The sequence below is a fragment of the Euprymna scolopes genome, chromosome 20 (assembly GCF_053919585.1).
Source record: "Euprymna scolopes isolate OS-2025 chromosome 20, ASM5391958v1, whole genome shotgun sequence".
Taxonomy (NCBI): domain Eukaryota; kingdom Metazoa; phylum Mollusca; class Cephalopoda; order Sepiida; family Sepiolidae; genus Euprymna; species Euprymna scolopes.
This window is the reverse complement of record NC_136501.1, coordinates 46,515,964-46,539,577: the sequence shown is the minus strand read 5'-3', so window position 1 is coordinate 46,539,577 and position 23,614 is coordinate 46,515,964. Positions and strand designations below refer to the sequence as shown.

The window sequence follows — 23,614 nt, the reverse complement described above, 5'->3', positions numbered from 1 at the left end:
TTATTTCATTTTTTTTTTTGTTTTGTTTTTTAGTGTTTTGTAATTTAACCTAGCTTCTTAGCATTTTTAGGATTTGATCAGTGCTTGGCATGTTCTGGTGGTTTTATGTCAAAAACGCCAAAAACATTTTTGAATTAAAAAAAAAAAAAAATGTATAAAAACACTTAACATGCTGATAGCAATATTGAGCATACAGCCTAACCTTCGCAGGTAATACAAATTGGGATACCTAGAAGATACTGCTAAGATGACTGCAAAGAAGGTGGGCTTCCTCTACTGGGCTAGAAAAATTCTTATATGTTCCTGTATCTCTCTCTATAAAGCCTGTATAAAGCCACCGTTCATCCATGCATCCAGTATTGTTGTCATAGCTGGGTTGGTGCACCAAATCACTATCTTCTACCTCTTGGACAAGATGCAAAAATGAGTCTGACCTCTGTCGTATCACTTCCATATTGCATCCTTATTTTTTCTTATTTTTACAACTAATTCTATGGAATGTGCTCTGATCAACTAACTGCACTTGTACTTCCTTAACGAATGGCAGCAGATGAAAACGTTTAAAAATATCCAACTCCTAATCCAACCCAACTAAAATTGATTCCTAAGAAATTTTTAAATAATAGTCAAAAAGATTGGTTATCTGCCTTAAAATGCTATCTGATTGGAAAGTGGGTGATTATTTTGTTAAATTTGTATGTTAAACTAATCCCCCAGTCTAAAATAAATTTTTTACTGCCCAGTTTTTAATCCAAACAAGCCATTATAATAAAGTTGTAGCATATTTAATAGCTGAGGTGAAATTATATATATATATATATATATATAAACACATACATGCAACTAATAACTTTTACCAAGCACATTAAAATTAAATTTTTTACCGACTTGTATACTTTTAAAATTTTGAAACACTTCATTTTTTTAATTCAAAAACTTTTTTTGGCACATGAAACAAAATGGTTGCTTGGCCCTCTTTTGTTGATGTTTCTTCCTTAACCCTTCTCTCCTCGTACTTAAGGTTAGTAGTAGATTAAGCCGTTTTTTATTTTTAGTCTGAAGCTAAGTGACCACCTCCAAAAATCAACTAATATTTTTTAAGTTTTTTATTAGTTAACTTAATTAAAAAAAAATAAATCCAAAGATAATATTCTTATAATCAGTTGCCATACTTTAAAAGTAAATTTTAATGCGGATGCTAAAAGTTATATATATATATATATATATATATATATATATATATATAACTTTTAGCAAACGCATTAAAATTTACTTTTAAAGTATGGCAACTGATTCCCGAAAGGATGAAACACTAGTGTCTGTAGGTATTTAATTATGACAGCCCCTTTAAGAAATTCGTTTCTTATCGTTGAGCACTTTCAGTTGAATTAAAAGTCTGTCAATTTAGCTCTTATGCGTAGATCATCGTATAACGATTTGATCACTGTCTGACGTAATGAACATTTAAATTAAAATGTTTAAAATTCAACGCTATTTCACACGGTTAATGGTAGCCGAATGGATACGGCCTCCGCTAATCGAGCCAGAGATGTCTCGTGTCGCAGAGTTCGAATCGTTCGACTGGTAGTAATCGTGACACCCTGCACTGAAGAATCCCGAAAGGATGAAACACTAGTGTCTGTAGGTATTTAATTATTATAGTAAAAAAATAATTATATATATATATATATATATTCTTGGTTGTTAACTATACTTTTATCACATAAACAATTCAAAATTAGTGACAACATGGCATTAAACCTTTTATTCAAGGGAAGTAACTCTTCTTACCACTAAATCGTTTATGAGAAAAATATTTTTACTCTGAAAATAATTTCACTTGTGAAAGTTTGATGTAAACTTTTTTATCATGTTTTTCAATTTCTTTAGCATACTCTTATTCTGAAGTCATTTAGAAACTGCCAACATCAAGTGTTTGCTTTCCTATAGCAAATAGTTAAAATATTTTTCTTTTTATTAAAAGTTAACAAATATTATTTCGTACAAATTCATCATGCACATATGTTCAATATTTCTATTAACCTTTTGGGAATTTGGATTTCGTTGAAGCAAGATGTCTACCAAATGCCTTCTTTTCATAAATACGGTTTTATATATTGAATAAACAAGCTTATTATTTATTATTTTTCCCTGGTTTCTTTTTGACATAATTTTTTAACAATAACTTTCTGCTGAAAAATAAATTTCACTTCATTTTTTTTTTTTTTAAATTACGTGCTAACTTTTTTCAAGTCGTTATATATTTAATTCATAAAACAGATTTCTTTTTCTTATGGAAATTGCTTCAGACAAGGTATAAAGTCACTTGATAAAAAAAAGTCACTAAAAAAAAATACTTCAAGAGCTAAAACCAGCCAATGGTGATTGTAAGATGGATAGATTCCAACCCAGAAAACAGCAATTCTTCTCTATTTGTCAGAAAAATTGCTGATGGAATTGAAAGGCAAAATAAGAAAAGAGGCTGCCAAAAGTAAAGCAAAGGTCCACTTTCTACTCTCCTTGATTAGCGAGTCACTTCGTGTTTATCTTTTATTTTTCAAGCTCAGTAGAGATTGAGAATCGACTGGAAAAATTTGACTTCTATGTTTCTATTTAAGGGGGAAAAAAAGCAACAAAAGCTGACTCTGATTCCTGTCATCGGCTCCTGACAAAAATTGCCAAGTTCAACTCCCTACTGTTAATCACAGGTCAACTTTATATCGTCTATGGCACACTTTGGGTCAGAGGCTACTTGCATGTAAAATTTCTTTAAAAGTCATTTTGTATGTTCTAAGTTTGTAAAAGAAAAAAGAAAAAGACACTCCATTTTATTTTATTTTGCAAAGATTATTGCAATGTTAGGTTTGTGCCCAGAATTCTCCCATGTTAAAAACAAAACTAAAGAAGAATCTGTATGATGTACATATTCATGACAGAATGAAAATATTACATTCCAAAAATCACGTAAGTTGATCATGTAGTTTTATTTTTAAATAAGACAATTAAATTTTATGAGTAACAAGAGTGACTGTCTTGTGTACAATTTTGAAAATAATCTTAAAGAGATAACTCAATTCAACTTATGTTGATTTATGTTGTAATGCCTACAAATTCTCATCAATCACTTAAAAATGATTTTCTTTATAAAAATAAAACTACTTGATGAATTTATGATTTTTGGAATATGATATTTTTGTTTTATCATGGGTATGTACATCATACATATTTTTAAATTTTTGTTCTTTAATATAAGGGGAATTCTGGACAAGAAGCCAGTGTTATTGTATAGAAATCATTCTCTTTATATAATGATGACATTAAAATGTTATTTTTATGCTCATTATAATCCATTTCTTTTTAACCAAACAGATTCACTGTACGTTGTCTGGCCATGAAATGTCTTGTGATGAAAAGATTATTAATATTTACCTAAACGGGAAGAAATATCGTCGCTTGAAAGACCTGAAAGATAATTGTGACTTTGCTAAATATAAAGAACACCTTGTTGACAGCAAAAAGAAATTTCACAAGTGAGTATCATTTGGTGGAAGGGACAGTGATGGATACCAACGCAGTCTATCAAATTGACGTAGACAAGTTCAAACCAATTTGGATTATTGTTCTCATCTTTAGTGTTTTTTGCACAACATTTTGGCCGATGTAACTGTTGAACTTGAGTCTGTATGAAATTTCAAACGGAAACTTTTATTTCATCTACAGAAGTTACATGATCCTGTTTCGTTAGTCATGACTAGGTAACTTTTTTCCAAGAACTGCAGACTTGTGGAACTCTTCCTGTTGACTATTTTTTCCTACCTATAACCCTTATCTTTTGAAGACTACGGTCAATAGGCATTTCTTTTTTTTTTTTTTTTTTTTTTCATCATTTTTGTTAGCTCCTTACATCAAGTGGTTTCATGCATTGTTTGTGGTGATTTCTATAAAAAAAAAAAAGTGAAGCATGCATGGTCCCCCATGAGTGAACAGTGAACGAGGCATAAAAAAAAATGACTAAGTTCAGTATTTGCCCCCCCCCTCTCCATTTAGCCCCAAAAGTCTCCAGGGAACGTCAAATCCTGGTGAAAATGAACAAACGGTGCAGTTTTAGGCCTTAACATATGTAAATTTGAGTTCTGCACTATGCAGAAAAAGAAATGATTAAGTACATCATTTGCCCCCCCCTCCCCCATACACAGAGAGTTTTGGACAAATATGGTAAAATATTCCCAAAAATGGAGTGCTTTTATTAGTCCTAAAAGAGCCCCTGGGGCATACCCAAGAGTTATCGTGAAGTTTAGACAAACAAAATGATATAGAAATCAGTTAGTTACAACTTCTCAAAAAGTTTTATAAAAATCCAAGGCATCAATTTTTTTAATAAGCACAAAAGTGTCAATTTTAGCCATTTTAACCCAAAAGCCCCCCCCCACTAGGGGGGGGGGGCAGTTTTCCCAGAAAATCCATTCTGTTACATTTTTACTCATATCATATTAATGTTTGTGCAAAATTTAAAAAAATTCAACGACATAGTTATCGAGAAAAGTGCGGACAGACGAACGGACAAGGGTGAATTTACAGGTCCTCTCTTTTTGTTGGGGACCAAAAAGTCTTACTTCACAGTTGTATTCTTTATTATGTCTGCATTGAGGATTGAATGTTCAACGTCCAGAAGAGTGTCACTTACAATTGAATTACCTAGTACTTTATCCATTATGCCACAAGTCTTTAGGTTGGAGATTACATCGACTGAAATGTTGTCCAAATAATATGAATTATCAAACCTCATTGGAAAGTTCAGAAACATTTGTTTAAACCAGTTGTTGAATCTTATTCAATTATTGTAATGCGATTGAGGAAAGTTGTTTCTGAAGTTTTTAGATAACTATAATTTGTGTCATTTAAAGTACTGTTTCTTTTTTTTTTCTTTTTTTTTTTTTTTAATTACATTTTCACCCCAAACAAGGCAAATTGCCACTTTGGTGTAGGGGGCTACTATCAGGGGCAACAACTACTGGGGTACTATGTAGGGATTTGGGCAGCAAGGTGTCGGTTCACGTTACACTTGAACTTCTGCACGTCAGTACTGTTGGGGAAGCAGGGACCTGGAATGGAATTTCAGAGTCTAGCGGTTCTGGGGAAGAAACTATTGGAGTAAAAAGATCTTTTACATCTAGCGATCTCTACAGTGTGGGGGTGTGATTTAGTAGCCTGTCGGGTTTGTCGAGGGTGCTCACGTCGTGGGGGCATAAGTAATTGCAGTTCGTCAGAGCATTCACCACTAAAATACTTGTAGAAAAGGCAGAGGGATGCAACATTTCGTCGATGGGACAGAGGCTGAAGCTTAGATGCCAGTTCAGGGCCTATCAGGTTTGCGACTCTCTTTTGAACCTTGTCAAGGAGCGAGAGACTAGTAGCAGATGCACCAGCCCAGATGTGGCAGCAATACTCCATACATGGGCGAATGGTGGCCTTATAGAGGTACAGGATACTTTCGGGTGTTAGTAGTTTTCTAGCACGGTAGAGAGAGCCCACCTTTCTTGCAGCGGCCCTGGCAATGCCTTCAATGTAATTGTTCCAACTCGTGTTTCCTGTGAACGTTAGGCCAAGGAGTTTGAAAGATGGACTCTCAGATAAAGAGTCGTTGGCCATTGCTATGGGTGGTAGAGAGGGTTTCTTGTAATTATTGAATGAAACTAGTTTAGTCTTGGCAGCATTGAACGCGACCAACCACTTTTGTCCCCATTCCACTACAGATTGGAGGTCTTCCTCTAGTGTTTCCACCATTTCTCTAGAAATGTGTTCATTCGTCTTCCTGTTGTGCCTGCCATAGAGTGTAGTGTCATCAGCATATATACCCATCTCAGAGGCAATGTTGTCGGGGAGGTCATTTATGAATATCAGGAACAATAGAGGTCCAAGGATAGAACCCTGGGGTACCCCCGCATTTATATCATATTGTTTAGATGTACGACCGTCGAGGACAACCTGGATTTTTCTCTTATCTAAGAAGGATTTAATTATGTTAAGTATTCTACCAGTGATACCGTATGATCTGATTTTACTGAGGAGACCCTCATGCCATACCCTGTCAAAAGCCTTAGATATATCTAGAGCTACCGCTCTGCCCTCCCCCACGTTGTCCAGTGAATGGTATATACGTTCAGAGATCACACTTAAGATGTCTGCTGTGGAACGGGCTTGTCTAAATCCATATTGTTTGTCAGTTTAGCATCTGTAAGATGATGGACTAGAGCATGGTTAATTATGGTCTCAAATATTTTGGCAAAAAGTGGGAGGAGGCTAATGGGGCGATAATTTGATGGGTCTGTCCTTTCGCCAGAATTCTTGAATACTGGTACAACAGAAGCAGTTTTCCAACAGCCCAGAAAGCAAGCTTCATTAAGGCATTTGTTGTAGAGTTTGGAGAGAACTGGAGCTACTTCGGCTGAGCACTTTTTTAATAGCACAGCTGGGATAAGATCGGGTCCACATGCTTTTGAGGTGTCAAGGTTTTTTATGATAGCATGCACCTGAGCAGGGGTGGTTTTCAGATCGTCTTGTGTGGCGTCTGTCCGCATAGGAAAGTCAGGTAGGGGGTGGTTGGAAGGGTCCAGTGTGGAGTTTGAGGCAAACCGACTGGCAAGCATGTTAGCCTTGTCGGTTGCTGAGGAGACAACCTCGTGATTGTTGGATAGTGGGGGAATTGTTGATTGCCCCATTATTTACTACACTGTTGTAGATTTTCCAGAAGTCTCGAGTTCCTAGTTTTTGTGCTTCGATGCGCTTTTTAGTGGTTTCCGTAAATTCTCTCTTAGCTGTCGCTATTTCTTTCTTAACGTTATTTCTAGCTTCTATATATACTTCAGTCTGTTTGAACTGGACTTATGTCGGTTAAACCTACGGTATGCATGCTGCTTTTGAGCAATGGCAGTTGCATAAGTCGACGTAAACCATTGGGGAGAGTGGGGCTTACTATAAAATTTCCGCCTGGGAACATGCGCTTCGATTGCAGTTTTGAACCAGTCAGTGGTCTCGTTTGCACATTGTTCAGCAGGGGGAGAGAAAATATTTTTCCATGGAGCATCTCTAATTAGTTCCCTGATGGCTTCCCAGTCAGCCTTTTTATAATATCTCGTTGTTTTGAGCACTGGCTCTTCAGTTTTGGGTCTAGAGTTTAGGGCGATTTCAACCATTATCACTGCATGATCAGCGTTCCCGAGTGGGCTGTGGGCCTTCGTTATGCAGTCATCGGGAACTGTGGTCAAAAACAGATCTAGAAGTGATGCGTGTTGTTCTTCCTGGTCAGGGAAACGGGTTGGAAACGTAACAATTTGTGATAGGGAGTGAGATATAGTGAAGCTATGGGTTGTGCTGCCCGCTGCATCTGTGTGAGTAGAGAATCCAAGCCAGTTTTTGTGGTGGACATTAAAGTCACCAAATACATGTATTTGTGTGCTAGTGTCGAGGGACAGTGCCGTGTCTATGCTGTCAGATACTTTGTTTATTATGGAGCAGTCCTGAGTCGAGGGAGAGCGGTAGAGAAAATAATAGTAGCTAATATTGTGTTGCATGTTTAGTCTAAAGCACATAAAGGCTTGATCATCTGTTTCTAGGTTTGTTTCTCTAGTCAAGGGAAGGGTATTACGAATGTAAACTCCAAGTCCGTTCATATGTCTGTCAGAGTCTTTACGGCAGAGTGGGAGATATCCAGGCATGTTAAAGTGGTTAGAGGGAATGGAGGAGTGTAGGTTAGTCTCACTTAGTGCTAAGATATCCGGGGTATTTGTTAAGAGAAATGCTTCAACATCAGCTTTTCTCTTGAATATTATTCTGTTTTGGTCAATATAACCTCTGAGCTTCAGATACATCCTGTCAAACTCTGGCATCTTTGTTTAAGTCTGGAATCTTTATGTAGTTTTGAATGGAACCCTTTATTTAATCCATGGGGATACTTAAAGACCCATGTCGTAATGCATATAAGTGCTGAGTAATAATCAGCCCTAAGTAACAGTCTTCTGGAGGTTGAAGGTTCGATCCTACATACAGGTGATATTAAAAATACAATTATGAATTACTTGAGATTTTTACCCTGTCATGGCTGACAGAATGAGAATATGCTACACCTGTAGATTAAATAAAAGGTTCTGTTTGAAATTTTGTACAGATTCAAGTTCAGCATAAAGTTTCATGAGTTGAAGAAAGTCGCAAGTTACATTGGCCGAAATATTGTGAGAATAATATTGAAAATTAGAATGGTGGTCGGAATAATCCATATAATGCACATCAAGGAAAGTATAAACCATCCTTCCAGCACTTGGTTAAGTAACAGCTTATGTTCAAATAATCTTCTCCTATAAATGTTGTATTTTGGTATTAAATAATTATTGACCTCTCTAAGAATGAATAATAAAAAAAATTTTTTTTTTTTTTTTTTTTTTTAATTACTTTTCTCATATTAGAAGCATTTCACTTGTACTACGAGATCAAGTTCTCTGAAGATACTGACTTCCTGCAAAAAGTTTTAAGAATGAGTGACCCCACTGGCGGACATACAAAAAATTGCACACACACACACATTTTCGCTTTTATATTATAGAAAGCAAAGATTTAAAAGGCAATCAATGTAGTTCACTTGTATTTGAATGCAACAAATGAAATGTACATGAATTAAGTTCAAAATAGACATTTATTATCAAGTATTCAAACATTTTTTCATGTTTTGTCATGACCCTTGACACCTTGTTGACTATTTTTGGCATGTCGGGTTAAAATTTCCGTGCAGTTCAAAATTTTATCAGAGATGACAAGTGATTGATTTTGAATTACATTATTTAGGATTTAAAGTGAGTATCAGATAAGAAATTCTCACTACTTTTCTGACACATGTTTTGATGAAATTACTTAAAATCAAAATAAAATAACAAAATGTTAGTGGGGCATTAGAATACACCGACTGCCCCCTGCAGAGGGTAAAAGTCCCTCAATGGGGGTCCTGGATATGACCTTAAACTATATCCAATGGTAAGGCCCCAGCTTGTGGGCTTTAGGGAGTGTGGAGCCACCCTTTAATTGCCATTGCTTCCAGGTCCACTCTGACCCAGAGTGGTAGTACCTGTTAGGGTTCCAACTATGGGTTAAATAGAAACCGACTTGAAAATAACAAATATATTCTATTAAAAAATTTTTTCTTCAAAATCTTTTGATTTGGCATTAAATAACCCAAAAAGGGTTGATATGCTGTAAAACAAAAACAACCAACCAAAATGACTGAGGCTTTCATGAGAAAAGGATGAATCATCTTATAACAATGTGTAAAAATATTTATAAAATTTATTTGGATTGCATCCATAGTTATATTGAAACATCTAAAAATATACCAATCATATAAATAAATTCTTTATTAGAAATATCAAATTGCAATTAAAATTACTTTTCTTTTGCAACATTTTGTGTTATTGTGTTCAATTTTTCTTTTTTTTTCTTTTTTTTTTTTGTCCTTTGAAGATTGTAACATTGGGTGTGGGGGCGGCCAACATTGCCCTGTTTTTTATTGAAACCAGCCAAGAGCTCTTTTTAGTATCCTTGTTGTTCCCTTAAGTGCAATTGTCTGGATCTCTTTTGCACTCGGTTTACCAGGTATATTAGTTAGGTAGGACTTCAGGTTCTTCTTCATAAGCCCTGTGGCACCTATAACTTGTGCGGGTTAATGTGTTGCAGTAAACAAAATCAAAAAATAAATGTTAAATTTCATATTATTTTGTTTGATATAACTCCTTGCTTTCGAACTGGGATCAGTGCAGTATCTATTCTGTCTGTGTCCGTGAAGAGATTTTTCTAAACTGATGCAATTTTTATTGGTCCCTCGACAAAGGAGGGATTGGACCTAGTAATTCACTCCTGTTCGTCCGTTCTCACTTTTTTGATTAACCACGGCTTGGTTTTTTTTTTTTTTTTTTTTTAGAAATTTTGCACAAACATTAGTCATAACATGGTGAAAATAAATTTTTGCCTGAACAGATTTTTGGGGATACCTGGTTGTCCTCCTAGGAGGCATTATAGGGGTAAAATTACCTCCAAATTATTCATCTGTTCATTTGTTTGCACTTCTCAATAACCCTGTCTTAGATTAGAAAAGAAAAAAAATTGTATAAACATTAGTCATGGTGAAAGTAAATCTTTTACTTGTGGAGGGGGGAGGGACCCTGCTTGCTTTTTTCTTTTTTTTTATGGAGTAAATGATCTACTCATTGCAAGAATATATTAACTCACTCAGACATTAATTAGTTACATCTAAATGTTGTGGCACTGATTCATTGCAGTTATGGCTCCAGAATCATGTGTACTTCTGTAACATATTTTTGTTAATACATATTTTGTTTAGTATACCACTATGCTTGTCTTCATTATTACCGGCCTGCAAAGTCACAACACTGGCGACGAGGAATTTAAGACTTACATTGCCACAACATTGTTCCAATCCAGTGTGTCTATTTTTGAGAAGCTAGATTTCCCCCCCCCCCTATTAAGGGGCTGAATTTGTGTCTAACTACCTTCATGAATATTACTCCTCATATTCAGACTTCTAGTTAAATCCGGGTATGAAAAGTTCTACTGTAATATCCTTTAAATATTTTGTTATAGTTTATGTTCCAATTTTCTCTCTCTTTTTTTTAGGCATCAACTTTTCTGTCTCCTTACTTTGAAACATATTAACAAAGAAGCCTCACACATAGAGAAACATGTCAATGGTTGCAAGTTCCAAAAAGCACTCAAAAGATGTAAGCATTTCACAGCTTTTTTTTCTTATTTATAGACATGTAATTGTAGAAATTAAAAAAAAAAATTTTTTTTTTTTTTTTTACTTGGGAGTCACCACTTATCAAAGCCGAAGGCCACTCAAGGATAAGAGTTAATGAATGTAAGGTGGTAGTGTGGTGATCATTAATGACGTAAATTTGGTAGAATTTGATTATTTATGGGAACGGCTCAACAAGAACTTGTTTACATTGCTTTTGATTGGTTGGTTGTTTTTGTTTTACAGCATATCAACCCTTTTCGGGTTATTTAATGCTGAATCCAAAGATTTAAGAAAAATTTTTTAATAGAATATATTTGTTATTTTCAAGTCGTTTCTATTTAACCCCTAGTTAGGACCCTAACAGGTACTACCAGTCTGGGTCAGAGTGGACCTGGGAGCAATGGTAATTAAAGGGCGGCTCCATACTCCCTAAAGCCCGCAAGCTGGGGCCTCACCACTGGATATAGTTTAAGGTCATATCCAGGACCACATTGCTTTTGAAAACTATTATGTTGTATGCTACCGGGAAGCAGGACAATGGAATAATGTTTCACAGGCAGGCAGTTCTGGGAAAGAAGCTCTGTTCATGGAATGCGTTTAGATTTAGGCACAGAGAGGAGGGGAAATCGTTTGTAATGGTTGTAACTAGTCAAGTGTTTTTTTGTGAAAGTTTGGCAAAAGGGGGGGGGGCATAGATTGAAGTTCAGTCGAGCACTTGCCATGAAAATAATGATAGAGCAGAGACAGACTTGCAAATCTTTTCTGTGGGGAAAAAAGGTTGCAAGGAAGAGAAAAGGGCATCACCTACTAGGTTTCGAACTCTATTCAGGCTAAACATTTAAAATTTTACATAAAGTGTATTCACACATAGGATAAGTTATGAACAGTACATAGGGCCCGAGCAAAGCTGGGCTGAACTGCTAGTTGTATATAAAGTTTCCACACTGACATCAAACTGTGCACTTATCTCTAAAAACATACAGCAGTCCTTATCTATGAAACTATATCTGGCCAATTAACTTTGGTGGTCTGACTTCCTTACTCCTCCCACACTTTTCATCATCCCTCACAGACTCCCTTCTGGTGCTACCAGATCAGGCTGTCTGAAGATATTGGCTTCCTGAGACGAAATGCACCTAACATTAATGTTTTTTGTTTTTCTACTTCCTTTTGCAAAAATTATGTTCTGCAAAACCAAAAACCAACAACCCACCTTTTCCTTCTTCCCATTTCCCCTTTCTCTTTCTATCTCCCTTACTTCCTGACTGGCTTCCTAACTTAAAATGTATGCAACATTAATACTGTAAACCTTTTCCCTCTCCCATTGCAAAACTCATGTTCTGCAGGGTAGAGAACAAAAACGATAAAATCTACTATAACACAACCAAACCAAACACTACAAACTAGCGATTGAAGATACAAAGCGCTTGAAGAATAAAAACCTTCTACAAAATAACTGGATGCAACATGATGAATCATCATCATGATGATCATCATGACGGGCTCCTTGCCTGGACCAATGTGACTCTTCCTCTCCAGAGTTTCCTGTCTTCCATCAGTTGCTTCAGATCTTCAGGTTCACAGTTGGCGTTGTGTGCTATTTGTTGGTTGTACATGGATCTAGGTCGTCCTCTGCTTGCACCTCCATGTCGTGGAGTCCATAGCAATATATCACTCGCCAATTCATGCTTGCTCCTCAGACAATGACCGGCAAATCGTATGCGTCTTTCTCTGATGGTATTAGATATGGCAGGTAGGTTGCCATAAAGTTGCTGCTTCGTTGGATGATTTTGCCAAGATATATTTAATATTGTTCTTAGTATACGGGTTTATGTGCCGTCTAGTTTTCTTTCCAATCTTTTGGTGAGTGTCTAGGTTGTAGCACCGTAAACAAGGACAGACTCTACTACTACCCTGAAGAACTGCCTTTTCAATTTGTCAGCCAGTTCCAAAGTCCATACTGAATGTAGCCCATCCAATGCAGTCCATGCTTTTGAGATGCGAATTCCGATATCTCTCTCTGTGGAAACTATGTTGCTGCCCAGATACGTAAACTCAGCTACTTCTTTCAGTGTTGATCCAACCAAAACCCTGATCTCTCCTTTCACATTGAAAGTCACAAACTTTGTCTTATCCGCATTTATGTGGAGACCAATATCATTTGCAGACTTTTCTAGCTTACGTTACAGTGTTTGCACATCAGCAGTGTTGTTCGTGAACAAAGCAATATCGTCTGCATAATGTGCATCAGTTATGTGTGCTGATTGATGACGTCTGTTTCTGGATTCATTTAGGGTGAAGCCTAGCATGTTGTGAATATCAACAGAGGTACGAAATACAAAGTCAAGACAGACAATGAAAAGAAAAGGGGCAAGAGTATCTCCTTGTAGAACCCCAGTGCGGATGTTGAAAAATTCAGTGTCCCCATCTGGGAACCTGACCATTGCTTGAGTGTGCTCATATAGCATCATGATAGCATTAATGACTTCATTTGGAATGCCATATGCTTTTAATATGTTGGCCATTTTCCTCTATGTACGGAGTCGAATGCTTTGGAGAAATCTACAAAGATCATGACTGCCTCGATGTTTTTGGCTTTGACTTCTTTAATCAATCTCCTAACAGGAAGTATTTGACTAGTAGTAGAGCAATTCTTTCTAAATCCATTTTAGTTCTTCCTGAGCACTTCTTCTATCTTTGGTTGGATACGAATTCTGGATCGAATCCAGAATGCAGCAGATAATAAACAATTATATCTGGCTTGGCAAGTAGTAAATGAGATATCTGGGCACAAACGACCTGCCAAAGCTAAGTTAAAGGCAATTACTCTGGAAAATGCATGTTCGAAATGGAAAGCACATTTTGAAAAGCTACTCGGAAACAAACCAGAAGTGACAGACCAACCAATTCAGCCAATTGTTGTACAGGAACTCAATATTGAGAAGAGTGATTTTACAATGGAGGAACTTCTAAATGTACTAAAGAAGACCAAGAATCGTAAAGTTGCAGGCTTAGATAACATACCTCCTGGAGTATGGAAGACAGGTGGTTTCAATGACATACTTAATTCATGCAATTCTGTATATAATCAAAAAATTATTAATATATGGAGGGAAGGATGCATACTTCCTTTCTCCAAGAAGGGTGACCTAAGCATACCAAGCAACTACAGAGGAATAACACTCACATGATGAATACTTTTTTCAAAATAACTGGATTCTGCAATAACTCAAGAAGGGTTGATATGCCGTAAAACAACTAAACCAAACTCTACAAATAAATATTTGAAGATATAAAGAACTTGAAGCCTAAAAACTGTTTCCTAAATAACTAAATTTGGCATTAAATAACCAAAAAAGGGTTGATATGCCATGAAACAAAACAACCAAACCAAACCAAACATACTCTCTGCCTTCCCTGAACCTCTTATACCACTCAAAAACTGATGCCTGATTCATGCAAGATGGTGCAAAAAGCAGTCTGAAGCATTCCATACATTTCTGTGGCATTTTTTACAAGTTTCAAACAGAATTTTATTGCATATCGTTCTTCTAAAATGTCTTCATGTCCAGATTGCATTTTTGAAATTCACCAGTTGTGACAATCAGGCTTTAGTAGGGTGTATTCCAATTCCTGCTGTATCTGTTCATTTGAACTTGAAATCATAAAAACTTGTCAGTCATCTCCATAGTATGAATAGCAATAACATACTGAATTTTCAAGAGTTTACAACAATTTTAAATGTCTACAAAAAAAAAAGTCTAGAAACTTATTGAAGGCACCTTGTATTTCTTATAAAATTTCAAATAAAATAAAAACATAAGAAATTGTGTTATTAATTATAGTGCAAATAGAGACTAATTGTATTATTTTTATCTGTATAATTTTATTAATTTTTATTATATACTTTTCAGTAATGTCCTTTTATATTTTATTTCAATAAATCACTTCACAATAGAGATACTGAAGAACAGTAAAAGTCAAGGAACTGATTTGCCTTGTCACTGCTTCCGGTAGCAGACACACTAGAAGTTAGGACGTACTTTAGCTGACTATAACCAAAAAATATATTCATCACTATATTTTTGATTATTTTCACTCAGTAATTCTGTTCCTAATTTTACATTTCCATCTTGGTTTTCATCTACATGTGATTCCAATCATTGTTGGTTCTGGGTATGACCTTTTAAATATTCTGAAGAACAATAAGAATGGTAGGAACTGATTTACCTTGTCACCGCTTCTAGTAGCACTCTGCAGAAAATTAGGAAGTACGTTCGATGACTGTAAAAAAAAATAAATAAAATTTTTTTTTTTATTAATTCATTTATTTCCTGATTGCTCAATGCAAAACCTGGCAAGTGCAACGAGTACGCATTTGTGTAAAAGATTATGTGCTTTGTATTATTATTCATCAGACTACTGTTCTCATCTTGAGTGATTTTCACAACGTTTCAGTCGATATAACCTCTGACCTTCTTAAGGTGTATATTGTCGAACTCTGGAATGTTTCTGTCAAGCTCGAGAATTTGGACGGAATTTCAAGTGGAACTCGTTATTTACTTCATGGGAGTAGCATGTTTTTGTTCCGTCTGCCATGACTGGATAGAGGTCCTAAGTAGTTTGAAAATGTATATTTCAGTCGCCCACACTGAGGATTGAACCTTCAACCTTAAGAATATCACTTTTACAATTGATTTTTCCCAGTACTCTAATCACTATGCCACGGGTCCTTGCGGACAATTCTAGTACGAATTTTAGGAGCCTTAAACAATGGAAAAAGAAAATTGCAAATTATCGTTCCTAGATGTGCTGATAACTCGCACAGGTGCGGGCTTTATGTCATCTGTATATACCGAAAGCCAACTTTCACTGGACAGTATCTAAACTACAACTCCCATCATCCATATAATGTAAAGAAAGGAATAAAGGAATCGTCTGTTGCTTACAAAACCGAGCAAAAGCAGTATGTAGTAACATGAGTGCATATCAAGAGAAGATGGACAGTTTAAGAAAAACCCTCCACCGAAACAACTATCCAGATAGCGTGACATCAGCTCCAAGAAGTCTGGTCCAAACACAAAAGGACACCACTCAGAAACTCACCACAGTTTGTTTACCATATATAAAGGGCTTGTCTGAAAAACTTCAACGAATATGTAATCCATATGACATCAGAACAGTATTCCAGAGTGATTCAACTCTCTGGAAACAGCTTGTGAGAGTCAAGCCCCTATACAGAAAAAAATCATGATTAAGAACTGTGTATATGAAATCCCATGTAAATGTGAAAAACTATACAGAGGTGAAACGTGTCGTCCGTTGAAAGTACGGTTAGAAGAACATCGAAAAGCCATAGTACGTGGAGAGACTGAAAAGTCAGGTATAGCTGGAAAGAAAAGGGAGACCATCTACCATTATGGGATGAAGTAAAAATTATAGACAGAGAGGAATGGTGGAGAGTAAGACAACTGAGAGAAGCAGCACGTAAGCTGGGGAATAACCAACTGCTAGGTAGACCTAGTGTAGAATTCAATACGATATGGGAACCAATAATTATAAACAATAGATAATATATACAAGTAATAAATAAAAACATAAATATATACAAAGTAATAAGTATAGAGATAGATATACATTAATATATAGTAATAATTAGTAATAAACGGTCATATTTACAAGTAGAAATAAAAATAAGTTTAAGGCTCCTAAAATTCGTACTAGAATTGTCCGCAAGGACCCGTGGCGCAGTGGTGAGAGTACTAGGAAAAATCAATTGTAAAAGTGACCTTCTCCTGAAGGTTGAAGGTTCAATCCTCAGTGTGGGCGACTGGAATATACATTTGCAAACCTCTATCCAATCATGGCAGACGGAACAAGAGCATGCTACCCCCATGAAGTAAATAAAGAGTTCCCCTTGAAATTCCATCCAAGTTCGACAAGATACACCTTAAGAAGGTCAGAGGTTATATCGACTGAAATGTTGTGAAAATCACGCTCAAGATGAGAACAGTAGTCCGATGAATAATAATACAAATAACCAATCCTTATCTCAAAAATTCAGAAACGTTATGTGCTTTCTTTAACATTTATGTGTTTATGAAAATATGACGACAGTTCAAAACTACCATGCTGACACTGGTTCTACTACTGCAAAGGAAAGGTTAAGTTTTGGAAGAGTGCTGCTGCAAGATTGTTTCTTTTAAGACTAAGTCAATATAACCATATTTTTTTATGCAAAACTATAGTAACTCATTTCCTATATTTCTTAACTGTTTCTCATTTTTTTTTTTCCAAAAATATTTATAGGTTTTTATAATTTTTATATTTTAGATGATGGGAATCTTTTTTTCTCCACCCAGTTTATATATAATTCCAAATGTCCCTACTAAAACTGGCCCTGTCGGTGGGGCATTAGAATACACCGACTGCCCCCCTGCAGAGGGTAAAAGTCCCTCAATGGTGGTCCTGGATATGACCTTAAACTATATCCAGTGGTGAGGCCCCAGCTTGTGAGCTTTGGGGAATGTGGAACCACCCTTTAATTATCATTTCTCCCAGGTCCTCTCTGACCCGGAGTGGTAGTACCTGTTAGGGTCCCAACTATGGGACGATTCCTAATTTTTATACGATTCCGATTCCAGGAAAATATTGATTAACGATTCCGATACCAAGTATGATTCCGATTCCTAGTGAATTATTGTTTTGAAATATACCAGGTAGTTTTATACTTATGGTCGGTAGTTCCCAAATATGTTCCCTAACTTTGGAAGAGATATTTTATGTCTACACCGTCGTGTTTTGGTTTAAATAAAATTATTATATAGTAAACTAAACGGAAAAATTAGCAAAATTTATTTTAGAGAAAATTTATTTTACTTAATTGGAATACAGAAAAAAAACTCAAAGAAAATAGAATTTATCCTTCAGAGAAAAAACAAATAAAATAGAATTTATATAACAGAACAAAAACAAGAAAATTAGAGAATAAATACACACGATTCATTATTTTGGTCCTCATAATTAACAGATTTAATGAATTAAATAAAAAAAAATATAGCGGAAGAGAAAGAAAATATATACTAATTAAATATAAAAAAGATAAATATTTAATTTAATAATTTATAAATGAACGTGCGTAATGAAAAAAAAACAATATACCATGTGACATGGCGCCGTAGATACAAAATAACCTTTCCAAAGTTAACGACCATATATGAGAAATACCATTAATCGAAAGTTTTTGTGTTTTATACCAAAAAGGTAGGTAAAGCGAAAAGTTACAATTAAAGGAATTTCAAAAACGATTTTTTGTTTGGCTATTGATAGTTGTATTTGTGACGGCAGTTCTTCAGACCTCCATAATTCACAAAGAGTAGTTAACACCTATTATTTTTTCTTACTTTTTCATTGCTTTTACACGTTTCTAACGTGAAGAATAAGTTTAGCCAAACTAATTTTGAAATAGGGTATATCAAAGGAACACATATAAAAATAATACCACTATAAAAAACAAATGAAATACCAGATAAAATTGAGCAAACATAATTACCAAAATTACAGAAAAAGATTTAAAAAAAAGGGTGAAGTTTGTTGAGTGAAATGAATTATTGAAAGAAAATTAATTGAACTAATAGAAATGTTAAATAAGAAAAATGTCACATTTCAATATTTTTTTAAAAGTTAAATTCTCAGGGTTGTCGAAATTAAAAATTAAGTGATTTTTTTTTTTATTAGGCTTCTTTCGAAGCTTGTTACCTTGAAAAATACATTTAAAACCCTGTTTTTTTAAATAAATTGAAAAATAAATGCAATTAAAAAAATTTAATTGATAATTGAAACTTTAAAAATATATTAAACATTGAAAAATTACTTATCTCACAAATTAACGTCCAATGAAGTAGATACAGTCTTCATACAAGAATTCGGTTATAATAAATATATCTTTCCCAAACTTAAAAATTAAATCTTTTTTTTTTTTTTGGGGGGGAAAGAGAGAGTGCTTTAAAATCGCCGGGGAATGCCGCCTAAAATTTTAAAGAAGTAAATTTTAGGAGTTTAGTGCCTTTCAAAGACGGTTATCATAATTTATTATCATCATTTAATTTCCTTTTTTTCCTCCCCCCCCCACACCTTTCCACGTGGTTCAGTAGTTAACCAGTGCTCCTGTTGCTGTCAGTCAGCTATCTTTACCTAAGTTTTAATTTCTAGAATTTTTCATGATTAGAATCAGCATTTTCTAAAATTATTTTTTTAGTTGTATATATTGTATTTACTCTTTGAAGTTAAGGAGGGTTAAAAAAATTGGTGACACCTAGATGGTGACGTAGGCAAAAAAAAAAAAAAAAAAAAGGACGCTGCGATTTCAACCCTCACTAATAAAACTGCTCTGAGTGACTAGTTGGTAATTTTTTGTTCCTTTTCTTTTTTATTTTGCTCCTCCAATTTATTTGGATGCTTCATAGTTTAATGTTTTAACATGTTGGTTGTGGTCATGTTAGATGGTTTTATTCCTCGCGATATTTTAATTTGACAGACTTTGCAAATGGCTTTCAACTCATCATCTTGATCAACTTCAAAAAGTTTCCATGCAAGACTTTTTTTGAACTTTGGCGTTGTGCGTTCTATCCCAACCATTATCAATGGACCAGAGGTCATCTCGTCAGCGTCAGACAGGGCCAAACTATTTGCAAAGAACTTTGCAGCTAATTCTACCCTATGCGACGAAGGCCATCAACTCCCCATATTTCCTCCTACAACACAGAACAAGCTAGGTAACATACAAATATCCGTGCATGAGGTCGCCAAGCTAATCAAGAACCTAGATTCTAGTAAGGCAACTGGCCCTGATAGCATCCCAATTATAGTGTTAAAAAAGCTTCAACCAGAACTTGCTCCCATACTTACGAAACTATTTAAGCGCTGCCTTAAGGAGAAGTGCTTTCCGACCTCATCAGTTTGCCCTGTATTGAATTCAGGTGATAAGTCCTCTCCCTCTCAGTACAGACCAATAAGTCTCCTGTGTGTTATGAGTAAGTTGCTGGAATCCATATTAAATAGAGAAATAGTCAACCACCTCAGCAGGAATAACCTTCTTAGTGACACACAATATGGTTTCCGCTCTGCAAGATCTACCGCAGATGTGCTGACGGTTATATCCCACAGGATTAGTGAATCTCTTGACAAAGGCTTCCTTTCTAGGGCAATTGCTCTTGACATATCAAAGTCCTTCAACAAGGTATGGCATAAGGGTCTACTTCACAAGATTTCCAGCTACGGTATAACTGGAAATGATTTCTCAATCATTAAATCATTTCTCTCCGATAGGCTCATAAGAGTAGTGGTAGATGGACAAAAATCGGAGGCCTGCAATATAAATGCTGGAGTCCCTCAGGGGTCAATCCTGGGCCCAACTCTCTTCCTGATCTACATCAATGACCTCCCTAAACACATACTTAAATGATTCGTTGACATCTATGCTGATGACACGACCATCTACGGCAACACATCAAAGGCTGTAAATGACAAAGTTCTCTCGGATTCTCTCTCCTCTGATCTCAAGCGCGTGGTTCAGTGGGGGAAGATGTGGCTAGTTACCTTTAATGCATCCAAAACCAAACTCCTATCCTTACATCATCAACGCTCTGATCCCCATCTGGCATCAATTGTGATGGATGGCTATCGTCTGGGTGAGGCCCCGTGTTTTGACAAGCTTCTGGGTTTGACCTTTACTCCTGATCTGAAATGGAACACGTACATCAAGTCTGTTGCCAAGGTCGCTGGAAAGATGGTGGGATCCTTCTACCGCTCCAGAAGATATCTCACTACTGATGCAATTCTCTATCTATATAAAAGCCAAGTACGTCCAAGGATGGAATACTGTTGCCATATCTGGGCAGAACTGCCAAAAACAGCCTATCATGCCTTGACAGAGTACAAAATAGACTTTATGGTTTAGTGGGGGATGCTCTTTTCTCTACCCTGCAACCTCTCTCCCACAGAAGAGACGTTGCGAGCCTATCTTTGTTTTATCATTATTTTCATGGCAGGTGCTCGTCTGAACTCCAATCCCTGGTCCCTCCTCGCCAATCTTTCACGAAAAACACCCGTCTAGCTGAATCCACTGTGAAAAATTTCCCCCACTCTATATCTGTGCCTAAATCAAAATGCGGATTCCATGAACAAAGCTTCTTTCTTAGAACTGCAGGCCTGTGGAACTCTGTTCTGTCTGCCTGCTTCCCTCCGGACTACAACTTGGATGTCTTCAAGTCCAATGTTAACAAATTCCTAATTAACCGCCCCCCCCCTAATTAAACACTTCATCAAATCTCCACACCAACGTAATGTACTTGCAATAACCCTTATCCCTGAGTGGCTCCTGGGCCTTGATAAGTGGTGATCACTGGGTAAAAAAAAAAAAAAAAAATCCGCTAAAAAAGACAAAAAGAAAAAAATATAAAGGGATGGGGCGGTAAATTGTACCAACCGGTAGTTAACAAAAAAAACTTATAGAATTTAATTTTTGAAACCAATGTATAAAAGTTTACATAATGAAATGCAAATATGCATTTTCTTTTGAATTTTTTTTTTGGTTGACTGTGTTCAATTCACACATGGTTGATGCGGTTCAATATTGCTAAACTATAAGTCTTAAGTAAAATTCTATTTATAAATACTTTTTAAAATTAAATTATTTAATTAATCGTAAATATTATTTAGACATAAAAATTAATTGATTACAAAACCTTTTAAAAATATATATATTAATTTCTTTTTCGTTCGGCAAAAAACTGCGCAAAACACTTTTAATTTTCAATTTAAAATTCTAGAAAAAAGATTATATTATTCTGCTTTTAATATAATCAAATTCAGGGTTTTATCTTTCTGGAGAAAAAAATTTAAAAAATTGATTTTATTTCAATGAAATTAAAAAAAAACTTGACTGAATTGAATTAATTACCCTTGAATTAACGAAGGGGTTATTTAATAACTTTAGGTTTGGAAGAGATAGGTATGGGGTCGATTTTTTTGAAACTTCAAAAGAAGCCACTGTCAAAACTTTGCGAAATAATACAACGTGATCAATTTCATTTTAGAGATATTTCTTTCAAAAGCCCTCTTTTAAAAAAAGAAAAAAAGTACATTGTTCTATTAAACCATTTACTGTTTAAATAATTTGACTTTGCTCGTTTTATTTTAAGAAAATATAAGTTGAAAAAGCATTTTCATTCAGTATTAGATTTGTCAGTAAAAAAAACAATCGCCAAAAAGATAAGCGTTTTTTTATTTTTACTCGCAATGTAGAGCCCTGCAAACTTCTTTTCAAGTTAACTCTTTTGTAGTTTTGATTACAATAGATCTGAATGAATGAACCTTGTAAGGGAGGGGCAGGGGCACTAAGCATTGCCCTGTTAATAATGAATTTCTTTGGTTTCTTTTTATAACATGCTACATTTCTCTCTTGCGGTTAGAAATATCAGGAAATTTTTTTATTTTTTTCAACATCAGACTAAAAGAATCGTAATGAAGGAATCGGAAAATTAAGGTATTTTTTAACGATGCGATTCCGATTCCGATACATCCCAAAATACACGATTCTTACGATTTCCGATTCCGATTAATCGTCCCACCACTAGTCATGACCCTTGACACCTTGTTGACTATTTCTGGTATGTCAGGCTAAAATTTTGTGCAGTTCAAAATTTTATCAGAGATGACAAGTGATTGATTTTGAATTACATCATTTAGGATTTAAAGTGAGTATCGAATAAGAAATTCTCATTACTTTTCTGACAAATCTCCTATTTTGATATTTTCTTTCAGCTTCCCCCTGTTTTCAAAGTTGTTTAAAATTGTATGTACAAACTGCAAATAAGCTTGCAATGGATTGCAGGTTGCATATTTGACATGCTTGCTCTTTGCAAATGTATTTCTTTACAGTGAAAATGAGAGGAAAGTCTGGTGAGAAATAAAATGAATTTTATTATAAAAAAAAAAAAAAAATAGCTATCTATAAATTGTCTCTATAAGTTTTGATGAATTTTATTTTTTTATATTTTTATTTTATTTTTTAGGGGAAGAGTGTAAAAGAACAGGAATAAAATATGTTCCGATCTCAAGAAAACAAAAACAGCGTGCTGATGATGGTGATTACTTAGATGATTCCTTAAATAATTCCCTGGATAATGATGATGAAGGAAACAATAGCGATGATAGTCTAAGTGATTTGTATCCTAATACGATGATCTGTGATGAGAATGGAAATGAAGACTGAAACACTGGATCTATCATGAAATTCATTGTCAAAAAATTTTTAAAAAAATAGCATTGAACTTTGAAATTATGATATTACATATGAAACTATAATACATTTTATGCAAATACTATTTGAAGCTTTTTTTCGTCATTTAAAACTTGTTTTTTATATTTATACACTTTTATGACTGGAAATGTTAATCAGTTGTGCTTGTAGATTGTCTATATTTTCTACATTGAAACTTATTTTCTCTTTCTACTTTTTCTTTTTTCTCTTTCTACTTTTTTCTCTTTCTACTTTTTTCTCTTTCTACTTTTTTCTCTTTCTACTTTTTTCTCTTTCTACTTTTTTCTTTTCTTTTTTCTTTTAATATTCAAATATAACACTATCCAGAAGAAAAAGTACTTATTTCTTCAAATTTTATTTAACTAGTTCTGAAAAAAAAACATAAGCTTCAACTTTAATTTTATTTCTATTCACGTTTTTATTTATTGTTCAACTTTGCAGAAAGATAATTTATTTCTCTAGGCGGTCATAGCCCCAATGTTGGACATTCATCT

The 23,614-nt window shown here is 35.0% G+C and overlaps 1 protein-coding gene across 1 annotated transcript in view; it reads left to right on the top strand.

Annotated features, from left to right (window-relative positions):
* Positions 1 to 23,184, top strand: part of LOC145241413 (surfeit locus protein 2-like) — a 32,099-nt gene extending 8,915 nt beyond the window's left edge. The window contains exons 2-4 of the mRNA XM_080104341.1: positions 3,370 to 3,530; positions 10,675 to 10,778; positions 22,873 to 23,184. Of these exons, the coding sequence (XP_079960467.1) occupies positions 3,370 to 3,530; positions 10,675 to 10,778; positions 22,873 to 23,072 (465 nt within the window). The 3' untranslated portion in view covers positions 23,073 to 23,184. The remainder of the gene's footprint in view (positions 1 to 3,369; positions 3,531 to 10,674; positions 10,779 to 22,872) is intronic.
* The last annotated feature ends 430 nt before the right edge of the window (positions 23,185 to 23,614 follow it).